The sequence below is a fragment of the Jaculus jaculus genome, chromosome 1 (assembly GCF_020740685.1).
Source record: "Jaculus jaculus isolate mJacJac1 chromosome 1, mJacJac1.mat.Y.cur, whole genome shotgun sequence".
Lineage (NCBI taxonomy): Eukaryota > Metazoa > Chordata > Mammalia > Rodentia > Dipodidae > Jaculus > Jaculus jaculus.
Genome location: NC_059102.1, coordinates 247,726,752 through 247,750,883, shown reverse-complemented (window position 1 = coordinate 247,750,883; position 24,132 = coordinate 247,726,752). Strand labels below are relative to the sequence as shown.

Genomic DNA, 24,132 nt, shown 5'->3' with positions numbered 1-24,132 from the left:
ACCCATAAGAAAGACTAAGACTCGTACGGTAAACTTGTTTGCTGCAGTGAGCTCTGTGGACCCATGAATTACAACTCTAGTGAAAATCACAGTTACTGACTTCCATTCAGTTATCGCTAGAGAAGATTCTTTTAGTCCTCTGAAGCATTCCTTGGTATTTCAGGTTCTTAACTTGTGGGTGTACTGTTTTCTGATCTACAGGAAAATTTGAAGCAAAAACTGGTCAGAGTGCTGGAGGAAAACCTCATTTTATCAGAAAAAATCCAGCAGATGCAGGGAAGTGCTGCCACCTCAAATGTGACTGGGCACCCACCCCACCCACACAGTAAGTTAGGGAATCCTTGTGTGGGACTTTCCCAGGTAACTGTTTGTCTAGAAGTGACCTGTTCAATCCACCTCACCAGCCAAAGTTCTTGTGCTGCCTTTGGCTTGCTTTGACCATTATTTTCCCTTGGGAATTAATGGAAATGATAATATTGCTTCCGGGAATTATTCATTTGTTCACTCATCCATTCATTTTTATGGTGCTGGGATCCAACTCAAGGTCTTGTGCATGCTGGGCAAATGCTCTACCACTGAGCTACATCCCCAGCCTTGCTTCAGAGAGGTGTAATGCCCATGACTGAGCTACCACATGTTGTCAGCATAAAACGTGTTTGAATGTTATTCATAAAATGACACTGATTTTCATGATTATATTCATAGAAATGTTCCCCATAGGACTTTTGAAAAAGTGTAGCTCCATGACCCACCAATGACTACCACTAGTATTTCCATTTTTTTTTCAAATTTGTTTCCATCTCATAAATATTCAACTTGAAATTTAAAATGATGTCCTGATTTTTAAAATATAATTTAGATACAACAAAATGACCTCATCTTAAGTTTGATCCTGATGAAAATACAGGCTCACACCTTTAATCCCAGCATTCAGGAGGCTTGAGGTAGGAAGATGTAAGTTTGAGGCCAGCCTGGTCTAGAATGAGACCCTGCCTCAAACAAAAGAAAAGGAGGACTAGAGAGATGGCTTAGCAGTTAAGGCACTTGCCTGTGAACCATGTTTGACTCTCCAGATCCCATGGAAGCCAGATGCACAAGGTGACGCAAGGTCACATATGAGCACAAGATGGTACACACATCTGGAGTTTGACTGCAATAACTGGAGACCCTGGCATGCCAATTCTCTCCCTCCCTCTCTCTCTGTCTGTCTCCCCCTATATAGGAAAAAAATATACAACAGAAGGGTTGGAGAGATGGCTTAGCAGTTAAGTGCTTGCCTGTGAAGCCTAAGGACCCTGGTTCAAGGCTCGGTTCCCCAGGACCCACGTTAACCAGATGCACAAGGGGGCGCACGCATCTGGAGTTCATTTGCAGTGGCTAGAGGCCCTGGCACTCCCATTCTCTCTCTATCTGCCTCTTTGTCTCTTATGTCTGTCACTCTCAAGTAAATAAATAAACAAAAAAATTAAAAAATACAACAGAAAAGAAAAGAAAATGCAGGCCAGGTATACGCCTTTAATCCCAGCACTTGGAAGACAGGGGGTAGGAAGATCACTGTTTGAGGCCACCCTGAGACTACATAGTGAATCCAGATCAGCCTGGACTAGAGCATGCCCAACCTCAAGAAACTGAAAAAAAGAAAGAAGGAAAGAAAAGAAGAACGAAAGAAAGAAAGGAAGGAAGGAAGGAAGGAAGGAAGGAAGGAAGGAAGGAAGGAAGGAAGGAAAAAGAAAGAAAGAAAGAAAGAAAAAAAGAAAGAAAGAAAGAAAGAAAATGCAGAACATTTCTATTACTCCAGAACATTCCCTCATGAATTGCACCCAAGGCAATCACAGACCTAGTGTATTTATTTTATTTATTTATTGAGGCAGAATCTCTTTTTTGTTGTTTATTTGTTTTGTTTTGTTTTCTGAGGTAGGGTCTCACAGTAGCTCAGGCTCTTCTGAAATTCACTATGTAGTCTCAGGATGACCTCAAACTCAGCCATCCTCCTACCTCTGCCTCCCAAGTGCTGGGATTAAAGGCTCATTTATTTTTTAAAAATTTATTTTTATTTGAGAGAGAGAGGGAAAGAGAAAGAGGCAGAGAGAGAGAGAGGGAGAGAGAATGGACATGCCAAGGCTTCTAGCCACTGCAAACAAACTCCGGATGCATGCACCACCTTGTGCATCTGGCTTACATGGGCCCTAGGAAATTGAACCTGGGTCCTTTGGCTTCACAGACAAGTGCCTTAACTGCTAAGTCATCTCTCTAGCCCACAGACCTAGTTTATACATCCTAATGTTATTAAGTTATTTTTATTATTCTTTGTGTGTATGGTACACACACACATACATACATGTTTGTTTGTATATGGGCATACATGTGTGTACCAGTACATGTATACGCACATGCACAACCTTGGGTATCATCTTCTGCACGCTGTCCAACTCTTTTTAAGCCTGGAGCTTCCTAATTAGACTAGACTAGCTGGCCAGTGAGATTCAGGAATCTACCTGTCTCCACCTCCTCAACACTGAGATTATAGGTGCATGCCACCACACCTGCATTTACATGAGCACTGGAGCTAAAAGTCGGGTCCTCAAGCTTGTAAGGCAAGTGCTTTATCTATTGAGCTATCTCCCCAGCCTGCAATGTTAATAATTTAACAGAACAGACATTTTTCACTATTTACTTACTTTTATTGACAACTTCCATAATTATATACAATAAACCATGATAATTCCCTCCCCCAACTTTTCCCTTTGAAACTCCAATCTCCATCTTCCCCCTCTCAACCAGTCTCTTTTATTTTGATGGCATCATCTTTTCCTACTATTACGATGGTCTTATATAGGTAGTATCAGGTACTGTAAGGTCATGGATATCCAGGACATTTTGTGTCTGGAAGAGCACATTGTAAGGAGTCCTACCCTTTTTGTGGCTCTTACCTTCTTTCCGCCACCTCTTCCACAATGGACACTGAGCCTTGGAAGGTGTTATTGAAATATTTCAGTCTTGAGCACTCCTCTGTCACTCCATCTCAGCACTATGATGCCTTCTGAGTCACCCCAAGATCACCACCATCTGAAAAGGGAAGCTTTTCTAACCAAAAGTGAAAGTAGCATTAATACATGGGTATGAACATTAAGAGAAGTGCTTACTGGACAGTTTGGTGAGCATAGTATATACATTTAGCCAGATACCAGCAGACATTACACCCCTGGACTTTATGACTTCCCCCATCATAAGTTTTCAGTATCAGGGATATATTCCCTTCCATGTAGCAGGCCTGTAGTCCAATTAGAGACTGATTGGTTTCTCCCATAACAGGCATGCCACTATAGCACCCATTGGCTCATTTGGCCTGGCTGGCTAAATTTAAGGCCTACAGTGTCCACTGTTGTTTATCTCCACTGATGATTTTTGTTTCTCCAATGGAAGTATATGCAGCATAGCTTTCCCTAGCTTTCTATCAGCTTGTCTATACGGAGGAGGTTTTCAGCTCAGCTTCAACAGGATTTATTTCTCAGTGACCTTGCAGTACATGTGGAGTCTTCAGCAATAGGGACTTACCATCTATTCCTGGTGGGAAACCAAGAGCCTCGGCAATGGCCTGTATTGTTTTAGGATTGTAGCAGACAGCTTGAGGTTCACTGAGATGAACTTCCAGACCAGGCACCATTATGGAGGAAGGGATATTTATTGAAGCTTACAGATCCAGGGGAAGTTCCATAAGTGGCAGAAGAAGCTGGCTTGCCTTTACAGGGCCAAGCAGAGAGAGAGAGAGAAGCACAAGCCAAAAGCCAAAAGCCACACAGCACACTTCAGGAACTCCTGCTAGGCACACTTTGTATATCTTTAGACTGAAATCTGAAACCCACCACCACACCTTAAGATCCACCCAGTGACACCGCCTCCAGGTGGTAAGGTCCAAACTAGAAAGTAATAAAACACTGAATATTTTGGGGGCCATCTATTCAAACTACCACATTCGGCCCCTGGCCACCAACAGATTTATAACCATCACACATTGTAAATTGTACTCAGTTCAATTTCAAAGGTCCCCACAGTCTTGACCAATTTAAGATATTAAGACCTGTAAAACCAAATAAGTTAAACATTTCTTTATAAAGGCACAAAGGAAACATTTTCAACTGGTATAAGGCATAGCAAGGAAAGACTAAAACAATGCAAACTCAACCACCATCAAACAAACATCAAACTTCTGCAGTTCAAGTCCAATACAACCAAAGACTGACAGTCTCCAGATTTTCCAATTCTGCCCCTCCAGCTGGGCAGAGTAGCCAGGGAACACTTCCATCCCAGGGCATCAGTGCACTCTATGGTAGCCCTTGCATAGTACTGGTATATCCAAAACATCCTCAGGTCTTCATGCAAACCACGGTCCATCTTCTAAAGGCTCTTCTAGCCTATCAGGGCATCATGCCCTGCCTCATGCTACATCTCAGCAGCAGCTCCTGGAACCATGTACAATTCATGACCACTCCTCACATTTTCCAAAGGCTCTTAAACCAATACCAGGTATGCAGGATACAGCCATATTCTTGATTCACAGACAAAATATACAATAACCTTGAAAAGCAGGTTCCTTCTCCAGTCAACTCTTTCTGAAAGTGTTTGCATTTCTATGATAGTCTTTCCTCAGGCATCCTTTCCATGGTAAAGCAATTGGACCATCTTCCATTAAGATTGCTAATGTGTTTGACAATAGCAGCTTTAGTAATCTAAAGCCAGTCTCTGTGCCAGTAAATTTAACTTGCTTAAAGTTTTCCAGCTTAAAATCTTAAATCTCTCAGTCTAATATCTCTAGCCAAGCACATCAGTCCATTACAAGTTTAACCTTGATCAAACTCTCTGGGCCTGGGCAGCAGGACGCAGCCAGCCCTTATGCCAGTAGCCCAGTTCCAACAAAGTCCTCTGCAGTCTTTCCTTCCCCTTAGAAAGCTCATAAGCCAAACCTCAAAGTTCAATGCTGTCTGCACTTAGCATTCTCAGACTCTCATCAGAATAGTCCAAAAAACTTGGCGTACCACTCCAGAAGACATCTTCAGTTGCAAGCACCAAGTCCATGCCTATTCCTGCAAAACAAAGGTTCCAAAAGATCACCATCCACATGGTCAGGTTCATCTCTGTCCACTCCTTAGTACCAAGTTCTGTAGCAGACAGCTTCAGGTTCACTGAGATGAACTTCCAGACCAGGCACCGTTATGGAGGAAGGGATATTTATTGAAGCTTACAGATCCGGGGGAAGTTCCATAAATGGCAGAAGAAGCTGGCCACCCTTCACAGAGCCAAACAGAGAGAGAGAGAAGCACAAGCCAAAAGCCAAAAGCCACACAGCACACTTCAGGAACTCCTGCTAGGCATACTTTGTATATCTTTAGACTGAAATCTGAAACCCACCACCACACCTTAAGATCCACCCAGTGACACCGCCTCCAGGTGGTGCAGGTCCAAACTAGAAAGTAATAAAACACTGAATATATTGGGGGCCATCTATTCAAACTACCACAGGGGTCATCAGGGACCTCCATGGCCAACAACTCACTGGAAGGTATCCAATCCCTGGCACTGAAAATTTTCTAGTAACAATCTATGGATTCTGGATGTGCCATTGTCCAAAACAAAGTAGGTTTCCATATGACTTATTCATACCTGCTTAGATTTTGATTAGCTCTCTCCCCATATTTCCTTTACTTATGCTCTTCCCCTGACCTCACTTAGGCCTTTTTGTTCTTGTACTTACATATATACAATACTATCCTCTTAACTCCCCTGCCCCATCCTCCCTCCCTTTCTATTCCTTTTATCCCTTTTCTAGCTTACTGGCATTTGCTACCGAGGTGTTTTTTTGTTTTTTTTAATTTTTGAGGTTTTTTGTTGTTGTTGTTGTTTTTCAAGGCAAGGTCTTGATCTAGCCCAAGCTGACCTGGAATTCACTGTGTAGTCTCAGGGTGGCCTCAAACTCATGGTGATCCTCTTCCCTGTGCCTCCCAAATGCTTGAATTAAAGGTGTGTGCCACCACACCTGGCTCTGCAATTTTTATTCCAACTGACATAGAAGTCCAATCATTTGTAGCTAGGATCCACATATGAGAGAGAACATGTGGCATTTGGCTTTCTGGGCCTGGGTTATCTCACTATATATAATCCTTTCCAGATCCATCTGTTTCCCTGAAAATTTCATAATTTCATTTTTACTGCTGAGTAGAACTCCATTGTATAAATGTGCCACATCTTCATTATCCACTCATCAGTTAACGGACATCTAGGCTGGTTCCATTTTCTAGCTATTGTGAATTGAGCAGCAATAAACATGGTTGAGCAAGTATCTCTAAGGTAGTGAGACAAGTCCTTAGGATATATGCTTAGGAGTGCTATAGCTGGGTCATATGGTAGATCTATTTTTAGCTGCCTAAGGGACCTCCACACTGATTTCCACAATGGCTATACCAGATTGTATCCCCACCAACAGTGTAGAAGGGTTCCTCTTTTTCCATATCCTCACCAGCATTTATGGTCATTTGTTTTCTTGATGGTAGCCAATCTGACAGGAGTGAGGTGGAATCTCAAAGTAGTTTTAATCTGCTTTCCTCTGATGGCTAAGGATGTAGAATACTTTTTTAGATGTTTATATGCCATCTGTATTTCTTCTTTTGAGAACTCTCTATTTAGTTCCATAGCCCATTTTAAATTTTTATTTTAATTTATTTGAAAGTGACAGACAGAGAAAGAGGCAGAGAGAGAGAGAGAGAGAGAGAGAGAGAGAGAGAGAGAGAAATGGGCATGCCAGGGCTTCCAGCCACTGCAAACGAACTCCAGACATGTGCACCCCCTTGTGCATCTGCCATAGCCCATTTTTAATAGTGTTGTTTGATTTCTTATTATTTAGTTTTTGAGTTCTTTGTATATCCTGGATATTCATCCTCTGTCAAATGTATAGCTGGCAAAGATTTTCTCCCATTCTGTAGGTTGCCACTTTGCTTTGTTCACAGTGTCCTTTGCTGTACAAAAGCTTTGTAGTTTCATGAGGTCCCAGTGGTTGATGAGTAGTTTCATTCCCTGAGCACTTGGGGTTGTATTCAGAAAGTCTTTGCCTATGCCAATATGTTGAAGGGTTTCCCCTACTTTTTCCTTTAGCAGTTTCAGAGTTTTAGGTCTGATATTAAGGTCTTTGATCCATTTGGACTTAATTCTTGTGCATGGAGAGAGAGAAGGATCTATTTTCATCCTTCTACAGATTCATATCCAGTTTTCCCAGCACCATTTGTTGAAGAGGCTGTCGTTTCTCCAATGAGTATTCTTGGCATTTTTGTTGAAGATCAGGTGGCCATAGCTACCTGGACTTACATATGGGTCCTCTATTCCAGAACAGACATTTTTTACAATGTTGCAACTGTAGCGCATATACCTAATCCTCTGTGTGGTTGCTTCTAATATGATTAGAGAGCTGTCATCATTTATAATAATGGTTATATAAATATATGATAAAGGGCTGGGTAGATGGTTCAGTGGTTAAAGGTACTTGCTTTCAAAGCCTGTCAGCCTGGGTTCAATTCCTAGCACCCATTTATACCTGGGTGTGAAAAGTGGTATGTGTATGTGTCTGGTATTCATTACAGTGACAAGAGACTCTGACATATACATACACACACATGCAAATAGATAAGCAAATAATTTTAACTTTTGTTTTTGTTTTTCAAAGTAGGTTCTCATTCTAGAGAGCGAGCCCAGGCTGACCTGGAATTCACTGTGTACCCTCAGGGTGGCCTCAAACTCACTGCGATCATCTCTGCCTCCCAAGTGCTGGAATTAAAGGCATGTGCCATCACTCCCAGCGGCTTTTTAAACTTTTTTTTATGGTTTTTTCAAGGTAGGGTTTCACTCTAGCCCAGGCTGACCTGGAATTTACTATATAGTCTCAGGGTACTCTCACAGTGATCCTCCTACCTCTGCCTCCCGAGTGCTGGGATTAAAGGCGTGCACCACCACACCCGGATCTTTTTTAACTTTTTATTGACAACCTTCATACATATAAACAATATACCATGATCATGATCCCTTCCCACCACCCTCCATTTCCTCCTTCCAAATCCCTCTCCTCTGAATCCCTTCTACTTTCCTACTAGTCTGTCTTCTGGTTTTTTTTTTTAATTTTTAAATCTTTTAATGTTTATCATTATTATTATTAACAAGATGTTTCGTATGGATATATCATGTGTTGGTACCCTCTTTGCCATTGTCCCTGCCCCCATTCCATTGGGGAAGCTCCTCAGTGGGGTTGCAGGTATTCCCCATGGGGTTGTAGTTTATGCGTTGTGGAAGCAGTAGTCAGTTATTTTGGGGAGTAGGGAATGCCTCTGAATACGCTGTCTCATCCTGTGGTTCTTACAGTCTTTCTGCTCTTTCCACAAAATTCCCTGAGCCATGCTGGGTAAGTTTTAAGTGATGAGCACTTAGGAGCCTCTGGATCTCTGCTTTGGTAGGTGTTGAGTATCCTCAGGGTCTGTCTCCTACACCCTGGCACTGATTATCGGGTTCAGCATGGAAGCAGCACTCATGTCTCCCCATTCCTCTGTGGATTCAGCTGTGGCTTGGCTGAAGTGTGAGGAGTAGTTTATCTCCTTGAGTCTCGCTACATTCTGAAAAAGAACAGATTCAGGACCAGGAAATTGGGAGGAGCCTCTCTTTTCTGTTTTGATAGCATTTTTCCCTCCTAATATGCAAGTCTTAAGTAGGTAGTATCAGATATTTTTAGGTCATGAATACTAAATAAAATATTTTTAAATAAAAAATAACTAAATAAAATAATAAAGAATATAAGTAATTCTAAAAAGTTTCCAATATTTAAAAGAAAGACTTCATGTAGAAGTGATTCTAAAATGAAAATGCTTTCTAAGTCATCTTTCTTCCCTTGTGATGTAGCTGACAGTCCAAATATTTATACTATTATAAATAAGGCTGCTATCATTATCTATACACAAAACTTTGTGTATACTTCAGACTGTTTTGCTAGGAGATGTTCCTAGCAATATAATTAGTAGGTCACAGGATATGGATTTTTTCCATATGTAGTATGTGCATATATGTTTGTGTGTGTGCATGTGCAATCTTGTGTACATGCACATGCAGAGGCCTCATATGACATCAGAATTCTTCCATCTTGTTTTTTTTTTGAGAAAGGATCTCTCACTGACCCCAGAACTCATTGACTTAGCTAGACAGCAATTTCAGAGGATCCTCCTGCCTCCACTGGGATTACAGCAGCCTGCCACCATGCTTAGCGTTCTATGTGGGTGCTAGGATCTGAACTCAGGTGTTCACACTTACATAGCAGCACTTTACCCACTTTCTCCCCAGCCCAGGTAGGGATTTCTTTTTATATTTTTAAATAGTTTTTTTTTTTCATTTTTTAGCTAAAACTTTAATATATTAACAGTGCAAGTTGGTCACATTCCCACTGGGTTCTACTCTTAGGCTCCTTCTCCCTGGCTACCATTATTATTGGTAATGGCTGTGTGGTCATGAATGTCAGTTTCTGTCAGGAGAGGGGGGACAAAGCTTCCCTTTCTCACCCTGTGGCTCTTACATTCTTTCCTCCCCCTTTCCCACAGTGTTCCCTGAACCTTAGAGGGCTGTTATAAGTCTCATTTAGTGTTGAGCTCTCAGCAGCCTCTGATTTTTCTGCTCTGATGAGTTTTGATTCTCCTCAGTGTCTACTTCCATCTCCCTGGAAGAGGTTCTTGATCAAAGTGAAAGCAGCACTCACATTTAATCTGCCACTTGCTCGGTAATGTTTCCTGGACCCTGAAGGATGTGATAGAGAGGACTCATCTTGTGCTAAGCAGTCAGCTTTCTGTTCTTTGAATACTGTTGGGTCTTGATTCGCCCTGGTATTCTCCACAATCTGTAAAAAACAGGTTCTCCAGCCAAGAGTTAGAGCAGCATGGATCAAAGTAGATAAACATACACATTTGGAATATTTTCTGATGGACATAACCTCTCCTTTTAGGACAGTGTTAGCTCCCTAAAGGTCTGTGGATTTTTGAAGCTTTTGTTGCGCATTGCCAAATGCTTCCTTAGAAAGGCAGTTTTGATATATAATCACACCAACAGTATACTTAAATGCCTTTTCATTCTACCTTTGTGAATACTGAGTAATTTCTTTTTAATTTTTCCATTGTAATTAGTGAAAAATAACACATTTAAGATTGGATCTGTAGCTGGGCATGGTAGCTCACACCTTTAATCCCGGCACTCTGGAGGCAGAGGTAGGAGGATCACCATGAATTTGAGGCCACCCTGAAACTACGTAGTGAATTCCAGGACAGCCTGGGCTAGAGTGACCCTACCTCGAAAAACAAAAAAAAAAGATTGGATTTGTACTACTTCTTCATTAGCATAGGTTAGGGCAAAAAAAAAATTTTTTTGAGGTAGGGTCTCACTCTAGACCAGACTGATCTGGAATTTAATTCACTATGTAATCTCAGGGTAGCCTCAAACTCATGGCAATCCTCCTACCTCTGTCTCCTGAGTGTTGGAATTAAAGGCATATGCCACCATGCCCAGCTTTTGTTTTGGTTTTTTTGAGGTAGGGTTTCACTCTAGCTCAGGCTGACCTGACATTTACTATGTAATCTCAGGGTGTCCTCGAACTCATGGCAATTCTCCTACCTGTGCCTCCTGAGTGCTGGGATTAAAGGCGTGCACCACCACGCCCAGCTAGAATTTGTTTTTTTTAAGTAACTGACAGACCAATGCAAGAGCTTGGAGAGACCACATAGCACCTTAGGACCAAACTACTTTAATTTTTATTTATTTATGAGAAAGAGAGAGAGAGTCAGAGAAAGGGAGTGCCAGGCTCTCCAGCCATTGCAAATGAACTCCAGACATATGTGCCACCCTGTGCCTCTGGCTTAGGTGGGTTCTGGGGAATCGAACCTGGGTCCTTTGTCTTTGTTGGCAAGCACCTTAATGGCTAAACCATTTCTCCAGCCCTAGAATTTTAAAAATCTTCCTGCAATGTTAAACCTCCAGTTCAGCTTCCCTAAGCAAATATGGCATTCAGATTAATCTGAGGAACTTGACTTGCAAACACTGAATTTCCATTGTCAAAACTCAGTGTTGGTGGACATGGTGGTACACACCTTTAATCCTAGCATTCAAGAAGCCAAGGTAGGAGGATCACTGTAAGTTCAAGGCCAGCCTGAGACTACATAGTGAATTCCAGGTCAGCCTGGACTAGAGTAAGACCCTACCTTGGAAAACAAAATGAAACAAAACAAAAAAACCTCAATGTCATCTAGTACTCACAAGGCCAAAAAATCAAAATGTCATTTCCCACTTACCTATTTTAAATATAATCCTTTCAATTTGCCATAAGGCTCATTTCTGTACTTTGGCTTACTGGTGATTGGTACTCGTATTGCAACTCTATATTTCCACCTTCCAGAATCTTGCTACTCAAAATGTGATCCACATTAGCATCAACTGGGAGCTTGTTAGACAAGAAGAATATTGGGCTCTCCTCAGGCCTACTGAGGAGAATCTACTTTTAATAACATCCCAAGGGGATTGGTAGGCATTAATGCTTAAGAAGCATCTAGAAGACCTGCTCCTTTAGGACCAGAGCTGCTGTGATTGTACCTACTGCATTACTTCAAGCAGTGTTGGCATATTTAGAGAGGTAGATATAACTGTCTTGGCCACAACATTCATTTTTGCAAGCTGTCCTTGAGTTATTACCACACACCTGACATACTTCTCGATGTTTTGACAAACTATGCAGGGACAGAAGGGCACACATTGTTCAACCAAATTGGTGAGTACAGGAGACCTATTACTTCTTGGCTACACAAGTACGGCATCCTCACAGTAGTGCTATGGGTCAGGGTTATTAGCTTTGGTGAAACTTAGAATGGTGAACTAACATGCATCATTATTATGATAGGACTTAATTCTAATTCAGATTTGTTGTCCAATCCCATATTTGTGTCATATAACTTATTTTTCCAAGGGAAATAATGAGTAATGGCATGGGGAGATAAATGTTAGGAGCCCCCAATTCTTCATATGTCCACCTGAGTATTTAGGCTCTATCAAAAGATAAGAAGCTTGGAATCCTAATCACCCCTAATTCCTGTACCCTTTGTAGATGATCTTCTACGTAAAAACCAACAGCTGACCATGCAGGTGGCTTGTCTGAACCAAGAGCTCGCTCAGCTGAAGAAGCTGGAGGAGACAGTTGTCCTTCTCCAGGAAAGTCAGAGGTAGGATAAGGTCTGTGTAGCAGTTTCTGGAAGCCTATATTTGCTTACCTTTATCTCCTCTGCTTTGCTTGGAAACTAGTATGTACAGCCCTGGGTAAATTAGTGCAATCTGTGTGTATCCTCCTATACTTGACCAATTAACTCAGGAATCAAATGACTTACTTTAAACACCAAGGACAACATTCTTTACTAGCATTGGGGAGAGGGGGATTTGCAGGTTACAACTCAGTAATTAGTTTTTCACTAGCTGTAATAGGACCTGGGATTGGCCAGTTCTTTTGGTCATTATGTACCCTTCAAATCAGTCATCTGGCTCTTCGAGAAAAAAAAGTCTGCCTACTATTGGTCACAGACGTCTCACCAAGAGCACTCAGTAGAGAGTGATAGGGAAAGAATTCAAAGTACGTGAACTTCAGAGGCAGTTCATAGCATCAGCCTTTTCACAGAAGAGTACCCTCAGGATGCAGGCTGGGAGACTCAGGGAGACCTCAAGGCCTCAGACCATTGGCAATTCTAGGGAAGTCTTTGAAATTTTGACTGGCCAATCCACCACACCCATCTAGAAACATTCAAACCCAAACTTCACCACAGATTTTCAGCTTCACATGGAAAAGATCCATCACAGACCACTTCTTCTAGGTAGCTTTAAAAACCAAATATTTGGGGGCTGGAGAGATGGCTTGGTGGTTAAGCACTTGCCTGTGAAGCCTAAGGACCCCAGTTCGAGGCTTGATTCCCCAGGACCCACGTTAGCCACATGCACAAGGGGGCACACACATCTGGAGTTTGTTTGCAGTGGCTGGAGGCCCTGGCGTGCCCATTCTCTCTCTCTCTCTCTCCCTCTTTCTGTCTCTGTCACTCTCAACTAAATAAATAAAAATGAACAAAAAAATTTTTAAAAACACAAAAATTTGGGCTGGAGAGATGGCTTAGATGGCTTAGTGGTTAAAGCTTAAGAACCTATGTTTGAATCTCCAGGTCCCATGTAGCTGGACACACAGTGATGCAAGTGTGCAACGTTGCACATGTGCACAAGGGGGCACACGCATCTGGAGTTCATTCACAGTGGCTGAAAGGCCCTGGCGCACCCATTCTCTCTCTCTCTCTCTCTCTCTAAAATAAAATAATGATTAAAAAAAAAACGTTGCAGCCAGGTGTGGAGGTACATGCCTGTAATTCCATGACTTAGGAGATGGAGGTAAGGGATCAGCAGTCCAAGATCATCCTCAGCTAGATAGCAAATTCAAGCTGCTTCCTCCAATGAGGCTACCTTGGACCCTGTCTCAAAAATATTTTTCATGACAACTACTTCAACCATTACAAAAATAAGGAGAATAGCATTAAGTCATGCTTCTCAGCCTGGGTCTACATCTGAATTATATGAGGGATTTGTTGCTTACCCTTGTAGGTTGTGAATTTCTGATAAATTTCCAGGTGCTGTTGATGTTGGTCTAGGGAGTACACTCTGTAAACACTAGAATCTCTCTCTTAAGGGATGAATAGTAAAATATCTTATCTTAAATTAACTTGAAACAATTCAGTTTTATTAAACCACTCACTGTGCATCCAAATTCATTTGTTTCATCTTTCTTTTCATTATTAGGAAAATGTTTTGGCTTATCTTTTTAAAAATATTCTTTCTTTCTTTATTTATTTATTTAGAAATATTCTTTATTTATTTAGAGTGAGGGAGATAGAGAGAATGGGCACACCAGGGCCTAGTCTAGCCACTGCAAATGAACACTAGACATATGCACCACCTTGTGCATCTGGCTTATGTGGGTCCTGAGGAATCAAACCTGGATCCTTAGGCTTTGCAAACAAGTGCCTTAAATGCTAAGCCATTTCTCCTGCCCTGTTTGGGTTTATCCTGTTTGCATTTATTTATTTAGGTTTTTTGAGGTAAGGTTTCACTTTAGTCCAGGCTGACCTGGAATTCACTATGTAGTCTCAGGCTGGCCTTGAATTCACAGCAATCCTCTAACCTCTGCTTCCTGAGTGCTTGGATTAAAGGTGTGTGCCATGACGCTTGGCCATTTTGCTTATTCTTTATTTGTGTTTTTTTTTTATTTTTTTTATTTGAGAGCGACAGACACAGAGAGGGAGAGAGAGAGAATGGGCGCGCCAGGGCTTCCAGCCTCTGCAAACGAACTCCAGACGCGTGCGCCCCCTTGTGCATCTGGCTAACGTGGGACCTGGGGAACCGAGCCTCGAACCAGGGTCCTTAGGCTTCACAGGCAAGCGCTTAACCGCTAAGCCATCTCTCCAGCCCCATTTTGCTTATTCTTAAATAATAAAGGAGGAATACAAATACACACCACTAATGCCCACCATAGAAGGCAACTTGGGAGGGAAGGATAGGATAGAAGAGACATGAAAGGAGTGAGATTTTTATAATTTGATTTTGGAACCATGTAAATGTTTTAAATATGCAAACAAGCTAGGCGTCATGGTACACACCTTTAATCCCAGCACTCAGGCGGCAGAGGTAGGAGGAATACCATGAGTTTGAGGCCAGCTTGAGACTACATAGTGAATTCCAGGTAAGCCTGGGCTAGAGTGAGGCCCTACCTCAAAATAATAATAGTAAGCAAAATTTTGCTTTAACACATTAAGAAAATATATTTATTAGAGAGAGAGTAAACCAAGGCTGGGAAGATAATTCAATTGCTAAAGTATATGCTTCATGAGCATGAGGACCTGGGTTTAATCCCTGCATCCCATGTAAAAATGCCAGGCATGGAGCCACATGCTTGTAATCCCATCACTGATGAGGTGGAGACAGCAGGTTCCCTGAGGCTTGCTGGCTAGCCAGTTTAGCCTAATTGGTGAGCTCCAAGCCACTGAAAGACACTGTTTCAGAAAGGTGGACAATGTTCTTGAGGAATGACAGCCAAGTCAGCCTCCACATGCACACATACGAGCTGCATGTACATACACATGAAAACAAATAAGTGGGTTGGGAGATGGCTGGGAGGTCAAAGGTCCTTGTTGCAAAGCCGGGTGGCCCAGGTTCAGTTCTCCAGTACCCATGTGAAGCCAGATGCACAAACCGGCCCATGTGTCTGGAGTTTGTTTGCAATGGCTGGAGGCTCTGGCACACCCATGCTCACTTAATCTCTCTCTCCCTCTCCCTGCCTGCTTTTTTCTGTCTCTCTAAAATATCAAAATAAAAGACAGACTGATTGAGAGGGGGAGGGGATATGATGGAGAGTGGAGTTTCAAAGGGGAAAGTAGGGGGAGGGAGGGAATTACCATGGAATATTGTTTACAATTATGGAAGTTATCCATAAAAAAATAAAAGTTAATAAGTAGATAAATAATAATAGATAAATGAATAGATAATAAATAAATAAAGATAAAAATAAAAGTAAACAACTTAGTAGTACCATTGTTAGTAGCATTGTGAATAAATCATTTTTTTTTGCCAGGGCATGGGTGGCTTTAACATTAAGTGGTAATACAGAGTCCAAGAATGCAGTTGTTGCTTGCACTATGAGTTGGTGCCAGAGGCAGGATAGATTGAGAAGAAGCTGTGATATGGGAGAGACCTGAGCAGAAGCCAGGGTCCTGGTGCTTCTGCATACTTCATTATGAAAGTGCTTTGGTAAGATTGGAGCTGCCACTCTATAAAACGTGGCTATATTATTGCTCTAGTCGCTCTGGAACACAGTCAAATAAGTTGTAAAGAAGAAACTGTAGGTCTGCTTCTAAAATAACCCACGCATAAACTGAACAGTTCTATTGAAGATGTTACTTCAGGGCTGGAGAGATGTCTTAGCAGTTAGGATGCTTGCCTGCAGAGCCTGAGGAGCCAGGTTTGATTCCCCAGATCCCAAGTAAACCAGATGCACAAAATGGTGCACACATCTGGAGTTTATTTATAGCAGCTAGAGGTCCTGGTGTGCCCACTCATATTCATATTCTCTCTTTCCTTGCAAATAGATAAATAAAAATTTTAAAACCAGAAAGATGTTACTTCATTACGTACTTGTCTTGAGCAGACATTTTAGATGGCATCTCCTTTGCTTTTGTGATCTCACGACTGTCTCTCCCCTCCTCCCCGGGCCTCAGGTCCCTGGTGGTAACTAATGAGTATCTGCTGCAGCAGCTGGATAAAGAGCAGAAAGGTCATTCCGGGAAATCGCTTCTGCCTCCTGAGAAGAGTCATCATTTGGGGAGATCGTCACCCTTTGGGAAAAGCACGCTGTCTTCCTCCTCACCAGCAGTACATGACACGGGTCAGTATCTAGTTCAGAATGTCTCAGAAGCTGCCCCAGAGCCTAGTTTGTGGAGCTAGCACTGAACACCTCCACTACCACCTCCCTCTCTCCCCCGAAGAGGGTGCTTGGTGCCATCGCCACAGTGTGGTGGTGTTTACCCCAAAGATTAAGAAAAAACTTATTCTGATTATTTTGTATTGTCCCTCTTTTTTATTTCTGTATTTATCTCCTCCCATTTGGTCATTCTTTCCTTCTGCCTACAGAAATTGTTGGCACTTAGTCCTAGGCATTGAATCACACAGAGACATTTGACTGAAAATGTCAAAAAGGAAAAAATAGTGGACACTTTTCCATAGTGCCATTTGAGAATGTGTTAAATTCCAAAAGAACATCTATTCTATGTATTTTGTTTGAGAAGAAATTTCAGAGATTCTATGTTAGTTCACCAAACACGTTTTGGGTTTCCTCCTGCCATAATGAAAAGATGCCAGCATCTAGTGTCTGTCAGTAGTAACCCACAGTTTGGGGGAAAAGCACAAGCTCATGTAATGAACCTCAAAGCTTTGAGTATGCATGTCTTCAGGTTTAAACAAAAGCTTTAAAGAGAAGAAATTTGAGAAAGACAGCCACAGGGAGAGACTCCAGGGGTTTGGTATGTGGGTGGTGCTGGCAGATTAAGATTAAGATGCAGCAGGAAGAACGATGCAGGGCCCCCTAGCCAGGACTGCAGAGAGTAGTGACCCCAGAGGGACTTCCGGGCAAGGACAGAGGTGGAACATGGTGCCTGAGACTGTGTAATGGGAGATTCGTCCTGAGAAATGCGATGCCAGGAAATGTCCACAGAGGACGTTCAAATGACACCTGAGAACAAACAGGAGGTTACTAGCAAAGTGTAGGGCCAAAGGTAAGAATTTAGGAGAAGCTACAGAAAGAAGCACTAATGTACAGGCAACAAAGGGGAGTGGCGTGGGCCCTTCCGGAACGGAGAGGATGAGAAGGTAGCAAGAGCTTGGCAGCATGGCTCCTTACAGATTTTCCATTAAGGGGAAGGACAGTAGAGGCTTGTCTCTGAGAGACTTCCTCTATTGAGAGAAGGGTGCCACAGAGGATCTGGACAGCAGAGAAACAGAAGAGCCAAGCCCATCCGAGGTGCAGCTTCTGAGCTTCTGGGCTTGATGTCCATTTTACACACGAGGACCTTATTCTTTGATGGTGACTGCTCAGACATTTTTAGCCTCAGTGAGAAAACAATGCAATGAGTTCTAAATCTGTTTCTGCTTTAGCCAAGAGAGCAAAAGGCGATTAGCCTTCTGCTGGCTCCACTCCTCTTCCCGTACAGGGTCATGTCAGGAAGCGGGGAGGCACAGGCATAAGTACTCATTGATGCCCTGACTCCAACCGACACTGTGCACCAAGTCATAGGACACGTAGAGCCCGCACTTGGAAGTTCTTTATATCCATAGACTTTGATCCGCTTTCTCCTAGGGACCCACTTTCCTGCGCCTGTCCGTGTTCCACTGAGAGACTACAGAGTCCAAGCCTTAAGAAAGGGAGTGTCAGCCAATGGCCTTGCAGCCCTGAGTCACATTTCAGGAACCCAACCCAGGGGTTCACAGGCCAACCTATGGAGCAAGCCTCAGGGGGGGAAGCCGTATTTCTTTCTACCTCCCCACCCCTTTCTGCCTCCGATGTGAACATGCAGTAGTGGTAGCCCCAGTGTTGCTCAGAGTCCCTCAAAGGGGCGAAGAGCCTAACAGACTAAGCCGCTTCCATGCCATTTCCCTTGGTAACAGAAAGTGGCTGGCTCTTTGGGCTGCTGGAAACTTATCTTAGATTCTGCATTTTTCCTGTGTGGGAAAGGCCAGAGCTGTCACTATGTGGGGCTAACTGGCCCCAGCGCAGAGGGCAGAAGACCACTGGAGCAAATGCACATGAGTAGAGAGTCCTCGCCCACAAAGAAAGCAAGTCTGGTGTGCAGATGGCACTCAGGTCTCTGACCAGGGGGAGGGGCAGGGCCACCCTGAGTGGCCTGGGCTTTCCCTGCCCTTATGAAGGGTTGTCTACTGCTACATTGTCAGATCTTAACCCCCCCTCCTTGCCAGCCTAGCCTCTCTAGGGAGGGTGCCCAAAACTTTTGACCCTGAGAAGGAGCATGATGTTGGTGCAGCAGAGACATTGTTTACCAGTGACTGCCACATACCAGATTCCACTAGGCCCATTTGTTCTCTCAGGGACTTCCTGGCCCCCGAGTGAGCCTTGAGTTTTTCTGGTTCTATATGAATTTTCAAGGAGAAAAGGGGGAAGTTCATCCAGCTCTTTCTCGGGGTTCTTCCAAACCACACAGCTAGTCACAGGAAGGGACAGATGGCTGCTCCCCTCCATGTTGGCTGGTACCCTCCTCCCGCACTTCAGTAGGTGGGAGTGAGGCTCAGTTTGGACCCAGGCAAACTCATTATTCACTATGAAGATCTTTTAGTAAGTGGAAGCCAGAAGGGTTTAGGTTTCCCGTTAGACTCACTGGGGTAAAGTTCTCAATTCAAACAGAAGGAGGGATCATTTCACTACTATCTGCTGGTGGGAGAAGCTGGAACTCTCCCCACAAAGCCCAGTGAGGAGTCAGCCTCTGGCAACTGGGAGACAAGACTCTGTCGAGGCAGGTGCCAACCTGTGCCCTCTGCTTCCCAACTGACTGTTCTTTGTCCCTATCCAAGCCATGCCATTCCTTTGTACCTCCCATCCTCAGTCTTGGCAGAACATCCCAGAACAGCATATGAGATGAGGGGATACACAATTGCATTGTTTGGCTTCTGTCTGGGTCAGTAAGGAGGGTATTGGTGAACATGTGCCTTTGAAGTCTTCTGTGGCGCCTTAAGATCTCCTCCTCCTGGACAAGCCCGAAGGTCCCACCAGATTCCTTCTCACTGCAGGAAGGAAGGAGTTGACCGCAAAGCCTGTGAACAGCTCCAAGGGTCTTGGTGAGCAGATGATCTGGAAGGGAGCAAAGAGACCCTGCCCTCCCTAGCAGGGTGGTGAACAGATGGGAGGGAATCCACAAGAGCCCCCTTACTGTGGGACACCAGACTATCAGTCACTGACCATCAGGCCCCACTTTCAAGAATCAGTCTTGAGGCTTGCTATGCTACAAGGGGCCTAGCCTAGAGAGGTATAGTCAGACCTCATCTATAGAAAGCTTTTCCCTTTCTGGGCCTCAGTTTCCTCTGTTGAATAAGGGAGTCAACTATTTACTCTCCCAGGTTCCTGGCCTTGAATTTTCTGATTCTGGGCTAGGTCCCAAAATGACTTGCCCTAGTAGCCCCCTGTTGGCAGCCATAGAGCTAAGGCCTGGCACTGGGGCCTCTGCCAAGGCTTGGTCCAGGCCAAAGTCAGCTATCTGACCCCTCCTTCTGCTATGCAAATGTTGAGGACCAAGTCTGCATACTGAGGCCTTAGCTGCAGGCCCAGTAAAAAGCTTTCCATTTCCCTAATGACCATCTCAGCCCATCTGGCTCTGCACTAATGGAAGGGACTTGTGTCTTTTTTCCTGGGAAGAAGGAGCCCAGCAGGATGTATATGAAGGGAGATGATGATACTGAATGGGGCACTGGCCTCATCACCATATACCCAATCAGGCCACATTGGTACAAAAGGTGTCTTTATTGAGGTCTGGGTAAGAATTAGGCACTTGGCCAGAGCAGCAGCTTAAATATGAGGCAAGCAGGCAGGAGTCAGCCATGCCCGGGACCAGGCTGGGATGGTGAGGCTACAGACTGTCCCCAGACAGAAGTCAGGGAGGCAAGAGGAAGGGAAAGAGGGACACAGAGCAGTCTGGGCCAGAGGTCTGGTGAGCTGGCCCCATGGGACTGGGCAGGAAGCTCTGGCAGGTCCAGCAGGGAGGGGACCAAGCTTTCTTGCTCCACATGCTCCTTAAGCCCAGGCTTGTGCCTCCAGCAGGGGCAGCCACACTGGAGGGCGGAGGGAGGCCCCTTTTCAGGCTTCACTTCTTCACCTTGGCATCATAGGTGCCCGCATTCTTGTAGGCACTCACATAGCCACTGTCGTCCAGGATGTCCTGCCGTCCAGCAATCCCCTTGCCCTTGCCGCTCTCATCAAAACGCTCTTTGTGGGAACCAGTGTACTTACTGGTGTCAGTCAGCCGGTCCACGGCACCCCCTGTTTTGGCTTTCTGTTTGGACAGAGTTCCCCCAAGGACATCTGAGAGGGAGCCTGGCCCTGACCCACCCCCAGCAGAGATTGCCCACACCCTCCTCAGTAACTGGAGACCAGTGGGGCACTTACAGTGACACCAATGTTGGCTGGTTCTTTGCCTGCCACCAGTTGGCAGATGGCATCAAAGGCCTCTTCCTTGCTCTTCCCCTTGAACCGCTTGGCTGCCAGTTCTTCCAGGGCCTTCTTGAACTCCTCATAGTTGATGACTCGGGCAGACTTTGCCCTGCCAGTTACCATGGGTACCATGAGACCTTCTGGATGTCCTCCTTGACTCCAGGTCCCTCCCTCAACCCCCTCCCCATCTTTTGGGAACATAAGAAGTAGAGGGCTGCCCAAGGCTTACTTGACTTTGGAGAAGACAATGTCAACATCAGTCCCCGTCACAGCCTTTCCGTCAGCCACCTTGCAGTCCTTACACAGCTTGGCCCAGTTCTTGCCGTTCATCTCTTGTCCACTGGCCTTGGGGTCACCATGGATGGCGAACTTGCGGAAGCTCTCTTCCAGCCCAGCTACATCAGTGCTTGCTGCCATGCCACCCTGTGGAGACCTCTTTGGTCACCTCCCAACCAAGTTGCCTACTCCTCCCCTATACCATAATAAACTTACCTCCATTTCAAAAGCCACGAGGTGTGAGTAGCATTTTTATTACAGACCCTCAGAGTCAGATCTGGATTGCCTGGTGTCTGCCTGAACCCCCAAACCCCCAGGAAATGCTATGGGCAGGAAAGTCCTATACTTAAGCACTGGCTCTCAGTAGAGCTCAAAAGATGAAATCATGGATGCCCACACCACGCTGAGAACAAAGTGGCACTGTCCAGAAAGACTGTGAGGGCAGCAGCTGGGGCCACAACTTTGGCACAGGCCTTCTTGGGTGGAAGTAAGGATGGTAGAGCAGCCCCTTTCTCAAGAAGCTTCATGCCAAGCTGGATCAGTGCCAGGCCAAGCATTTAGTGAGGGCAGTGTCTTTGTAAGGTTCAAGAAGATCCAGCAAGGCCCAGCCCAGCCCAGCCCAGCCCTGACAAGGGAGCAGGAGCAAGGGCAGTGCTTGCCCTAGGCAGGGGTGCAGCTGGCCCAGCCCGGGCCTTGTTACTATTTGCTATTAAACAAAAACATGAGGGGAGCAGGAACTTGGGGCTGGCCTGGCCACAGTTTGTGAAGCCTGGAGACAGTTGCTAAGGGAGGGTGGTGCTGCTTGGAGAGTGTTGCTAAGGGCAGGATGGTGTCAGGGTGGCTCAGGGAGAAGCTCTCAGTGCTGTTGGGCTGGGCTGGGTTGGGCTAGGGAGCAGGGGCCCACGGGTGGGGCATGCCAGCACTCCCTGTGCCTAGGGCACAACCATGGCTTCCTGGCTTCTTGCCACCAATCGGAGCCATAGCTCCAAGCCGGTGGAGTTTAGGAGAAGCAGGAGATTTAATGCAGGCTGGGTGGGGTTGTAGAGTGACTAGCCCTCGGAAGTCCTCCATGTCCGAAGGCCATGATCTTGGTGCTACCATCCTCCACTAAAGCACACAACCCTTTGCCTGTGCCTCAGCCTTCCATTTAGGGTCCCTTCCACACCCTGAGCATGGCCACACCAGTCCACATTCCCACAGCTCAGAGGTACTCATCCCTGGTTGAGTCTCACACCCTCAGCCTTGTACCCCTGACCACACCCACAGCACTGCGCTTCCACCTTGTTCATCCACACTGACCAGCTCTGGGCCTGACCCTCTTCTCAGCTTCCACCTGCACACAAACACACCAACAAGCCTACCCTAAGAACCTCTTAATATATGCTCAGTTCTGCACTAAAGTGTCCCAGCTGCCCATAGCTCTGCGCTGCAATCCCTTGACCACACACCCTCAGCCCTGCACCACAGTCCCCTGACCACACCCACAGCCCTATTCTGAAACTCCCATAACAAAACAAGTCCTGTACTGAGGTCTCCCTGACCGCACCTGTAAGCCCCACTCTACATCCCTCATACGCACCCTGAAGACCCCTCAGCCACCCTCACTCACCTTACTCCTCACCCACAGCCCTGATCAAAGGTTCCTTGACCACACCCTCAGCACTCCCCTTTATCCACATGCTGACAGCCCCTGACACACTCAGCCCCCACCATACAATCCACAATAGCTGACATTGACATACTCCCATGCATGATATTGAGCAGTCTTCCCTCAACCCCACCACACCCACTGCAACCTCCTGACCACACCCTTAGTCTCAGCCACCATCTTTAGCCCTGCCTTAAACAAGAGCCTCCATGGCCATGACCTGGACTCCTTCACCCCTTCCTCCTCTTCCACCATCAGTGGTCTTAACACAGAAGGTCCCTTTCTGGTGACCAACCCACCCACCCATGCGTAAATTTGCCTCTGAGACAGTGAGTGCCCAGGGATCCCACATTCAGAGACCGTTGTAGAAGCCTAGGCAGTACGCTTTCCTTCTTCCAAGATGCAGACTCCTACCAGGGACCCAAAGCCCTGCACTTGGTTCAAGGACCCAAGGGAGCTTGGGTGCTACAGGATGCTTGTCCCAAAGGACAAAGGCCCCTATGTCTCATGTTTCCTCCTGTCTGTGGAAAACAGATTCTTGGTATTCTCGGGCTGTTCAGGTGGTGCAGAGTCTGGCAGCAGCCCTGGGGTCTGCAGACGTTGGGTGAAGTGGCCAGGCTCCTGCACTGAGCCTAATCCCTCCGCTCCCGCTGGGACAGCTGGAGTCATCAATCACTAGGGCAAGGAAGTGGGGGCTGGAGGGTTGGAACGCTTGGTGCCAGGGCAGGGCCGCTAAGCTGGTGTCCTCAGATCGGTACCATCTGGGGTTGGAACCCCCCCACCACCACCACTCGTGCAAGATATTGATCAGGGTGATCATCCAGATCTCCTACCGGCTTCTATCTTGTGGCTGCTCCTGCAGCCTGCGTTCAGATGGACAGGACACAGGAATGAACCAACAGATGCGGGAGACCAGGCGGCTCCGCAGTTCCGCTCCCTGCCGGCTCCCGGGCGGGACTGCAGCCCGGGCGGCTCCACGGTATTATCCCCTGTTTCTTGGTCACCATAGAGACAACGAGTCCCACCCCCAGGCTGTCTCGGCGGGAGAGTGACCAAGGTCACGCTTGCTCCGCCCATCAGACCCCGCCCTCTCGGCTGTCAGTGCTCCGGGCCCGCACAGCTCGGGAGACGTCTCATCGCGCCCCTCCCCCACAGCTCCGCGGTCCTGGGGCGGCAAGAGCCACACTCGCAGCTCTGGATGGTCTCGGATGCCCCCCCCACCCCAAGTTCAAGCTGGCCCTCAACCCTCAGGAGAAATACAGCTTCTTAAGGCGTCATTCCGAGGTAGTTAGGAGCTGGAGCGGGCAAGAAGATCCCTTTCCTCAGTGACAGGGGCTACAGCTCCCACCCAGTGTGTGACATTCTCCAGCTA

At 45.6% G+C, this 24,132-nt stretch overlaps 2 protein-coding genes across 4 annotated transcripts in view; one reads left to right on the top strand and one right to left on the bottom strand.

Moving 5' to 3' along the window:
- The window catches only part of Lrrc36 (leucine rich repeat containing 36), an 86,099-nt gene extending 69,506 nt beyond the window's left edge, over window positions 1-16,593 (top strand). For all 3 annotated transcript variants that reach the window (XM_045140053.1, XM_045140045.1, XM_045140061.1), the window contains exons 12-14: window positions 202-325; window positions 12,158-12,272; window positions 16,347-16,593. In XM_045140053.1, the coding sequence (XP_044995988.1) occupies window positions 202-325; window positions 12,158-12,272; window positions 16,347-16,572 (465 nt within the window). In that variant the 3' untranslated portion in view covers window positions 16,573-16,593. The remainder of the gene's footprint in view (window positions 1-201; window positions 326-12,157; window positions 12,273-16,346) is intronic.
- Window positions 16,594-20,130: 3,537 nt separating this feature from the next.
- On the bottom strand, window positions 20,131-23,749 carry Tppp3 (tubulin polymerization promoting protein family member 3). The gene is made up of 4 exons (XM_004661698.3): window positions 23,594-23,749; window positions 21,066-21,259; window positions 20,792-20,945; window positions 20,131-20,678 (listed from the first exon to the last, which is right to left on the bottom strand). Exons 2-4 carry the CDS (start codon window positions 21,251-21,253, stop codon window positions 20,490-20,492), a joined length of 531 nt encoding a protein of 176 aa, XP_004661755.1. The 5' UTR covers window positions 21,254-21,259; window positions 23,594-23,749; the 3' UTR covers window positions 20,131-20,489.
- Between the last annotated feature and the right edge of the window lie 383 nt (window positions 23,750-24,132).

Coding starts and splice junctions, on each gene's coding strand:
- Tppp3 (XM_004661698.3), bottom strand. CDS start 21,253: ATGGCAGCAAGCACTGATGTAGCTGGGCTGGAAGAGAGCTTCCGCAAG. Junction 20,946..21,065: donor ATTGTCTTCTCCAAAGTCAA/GTAAGCCTTGGG, acceptor GGTAACTGGCAG/GGCAAAGTCTGCCCGAGTCA. Junction 20,679..20,791: donor CAGCCAACATTGGTGTCACT/GTAAGTGCCCCA, acceptor CTGTCCAAACAG/AAAGCCAAAACAGGGGGTGC.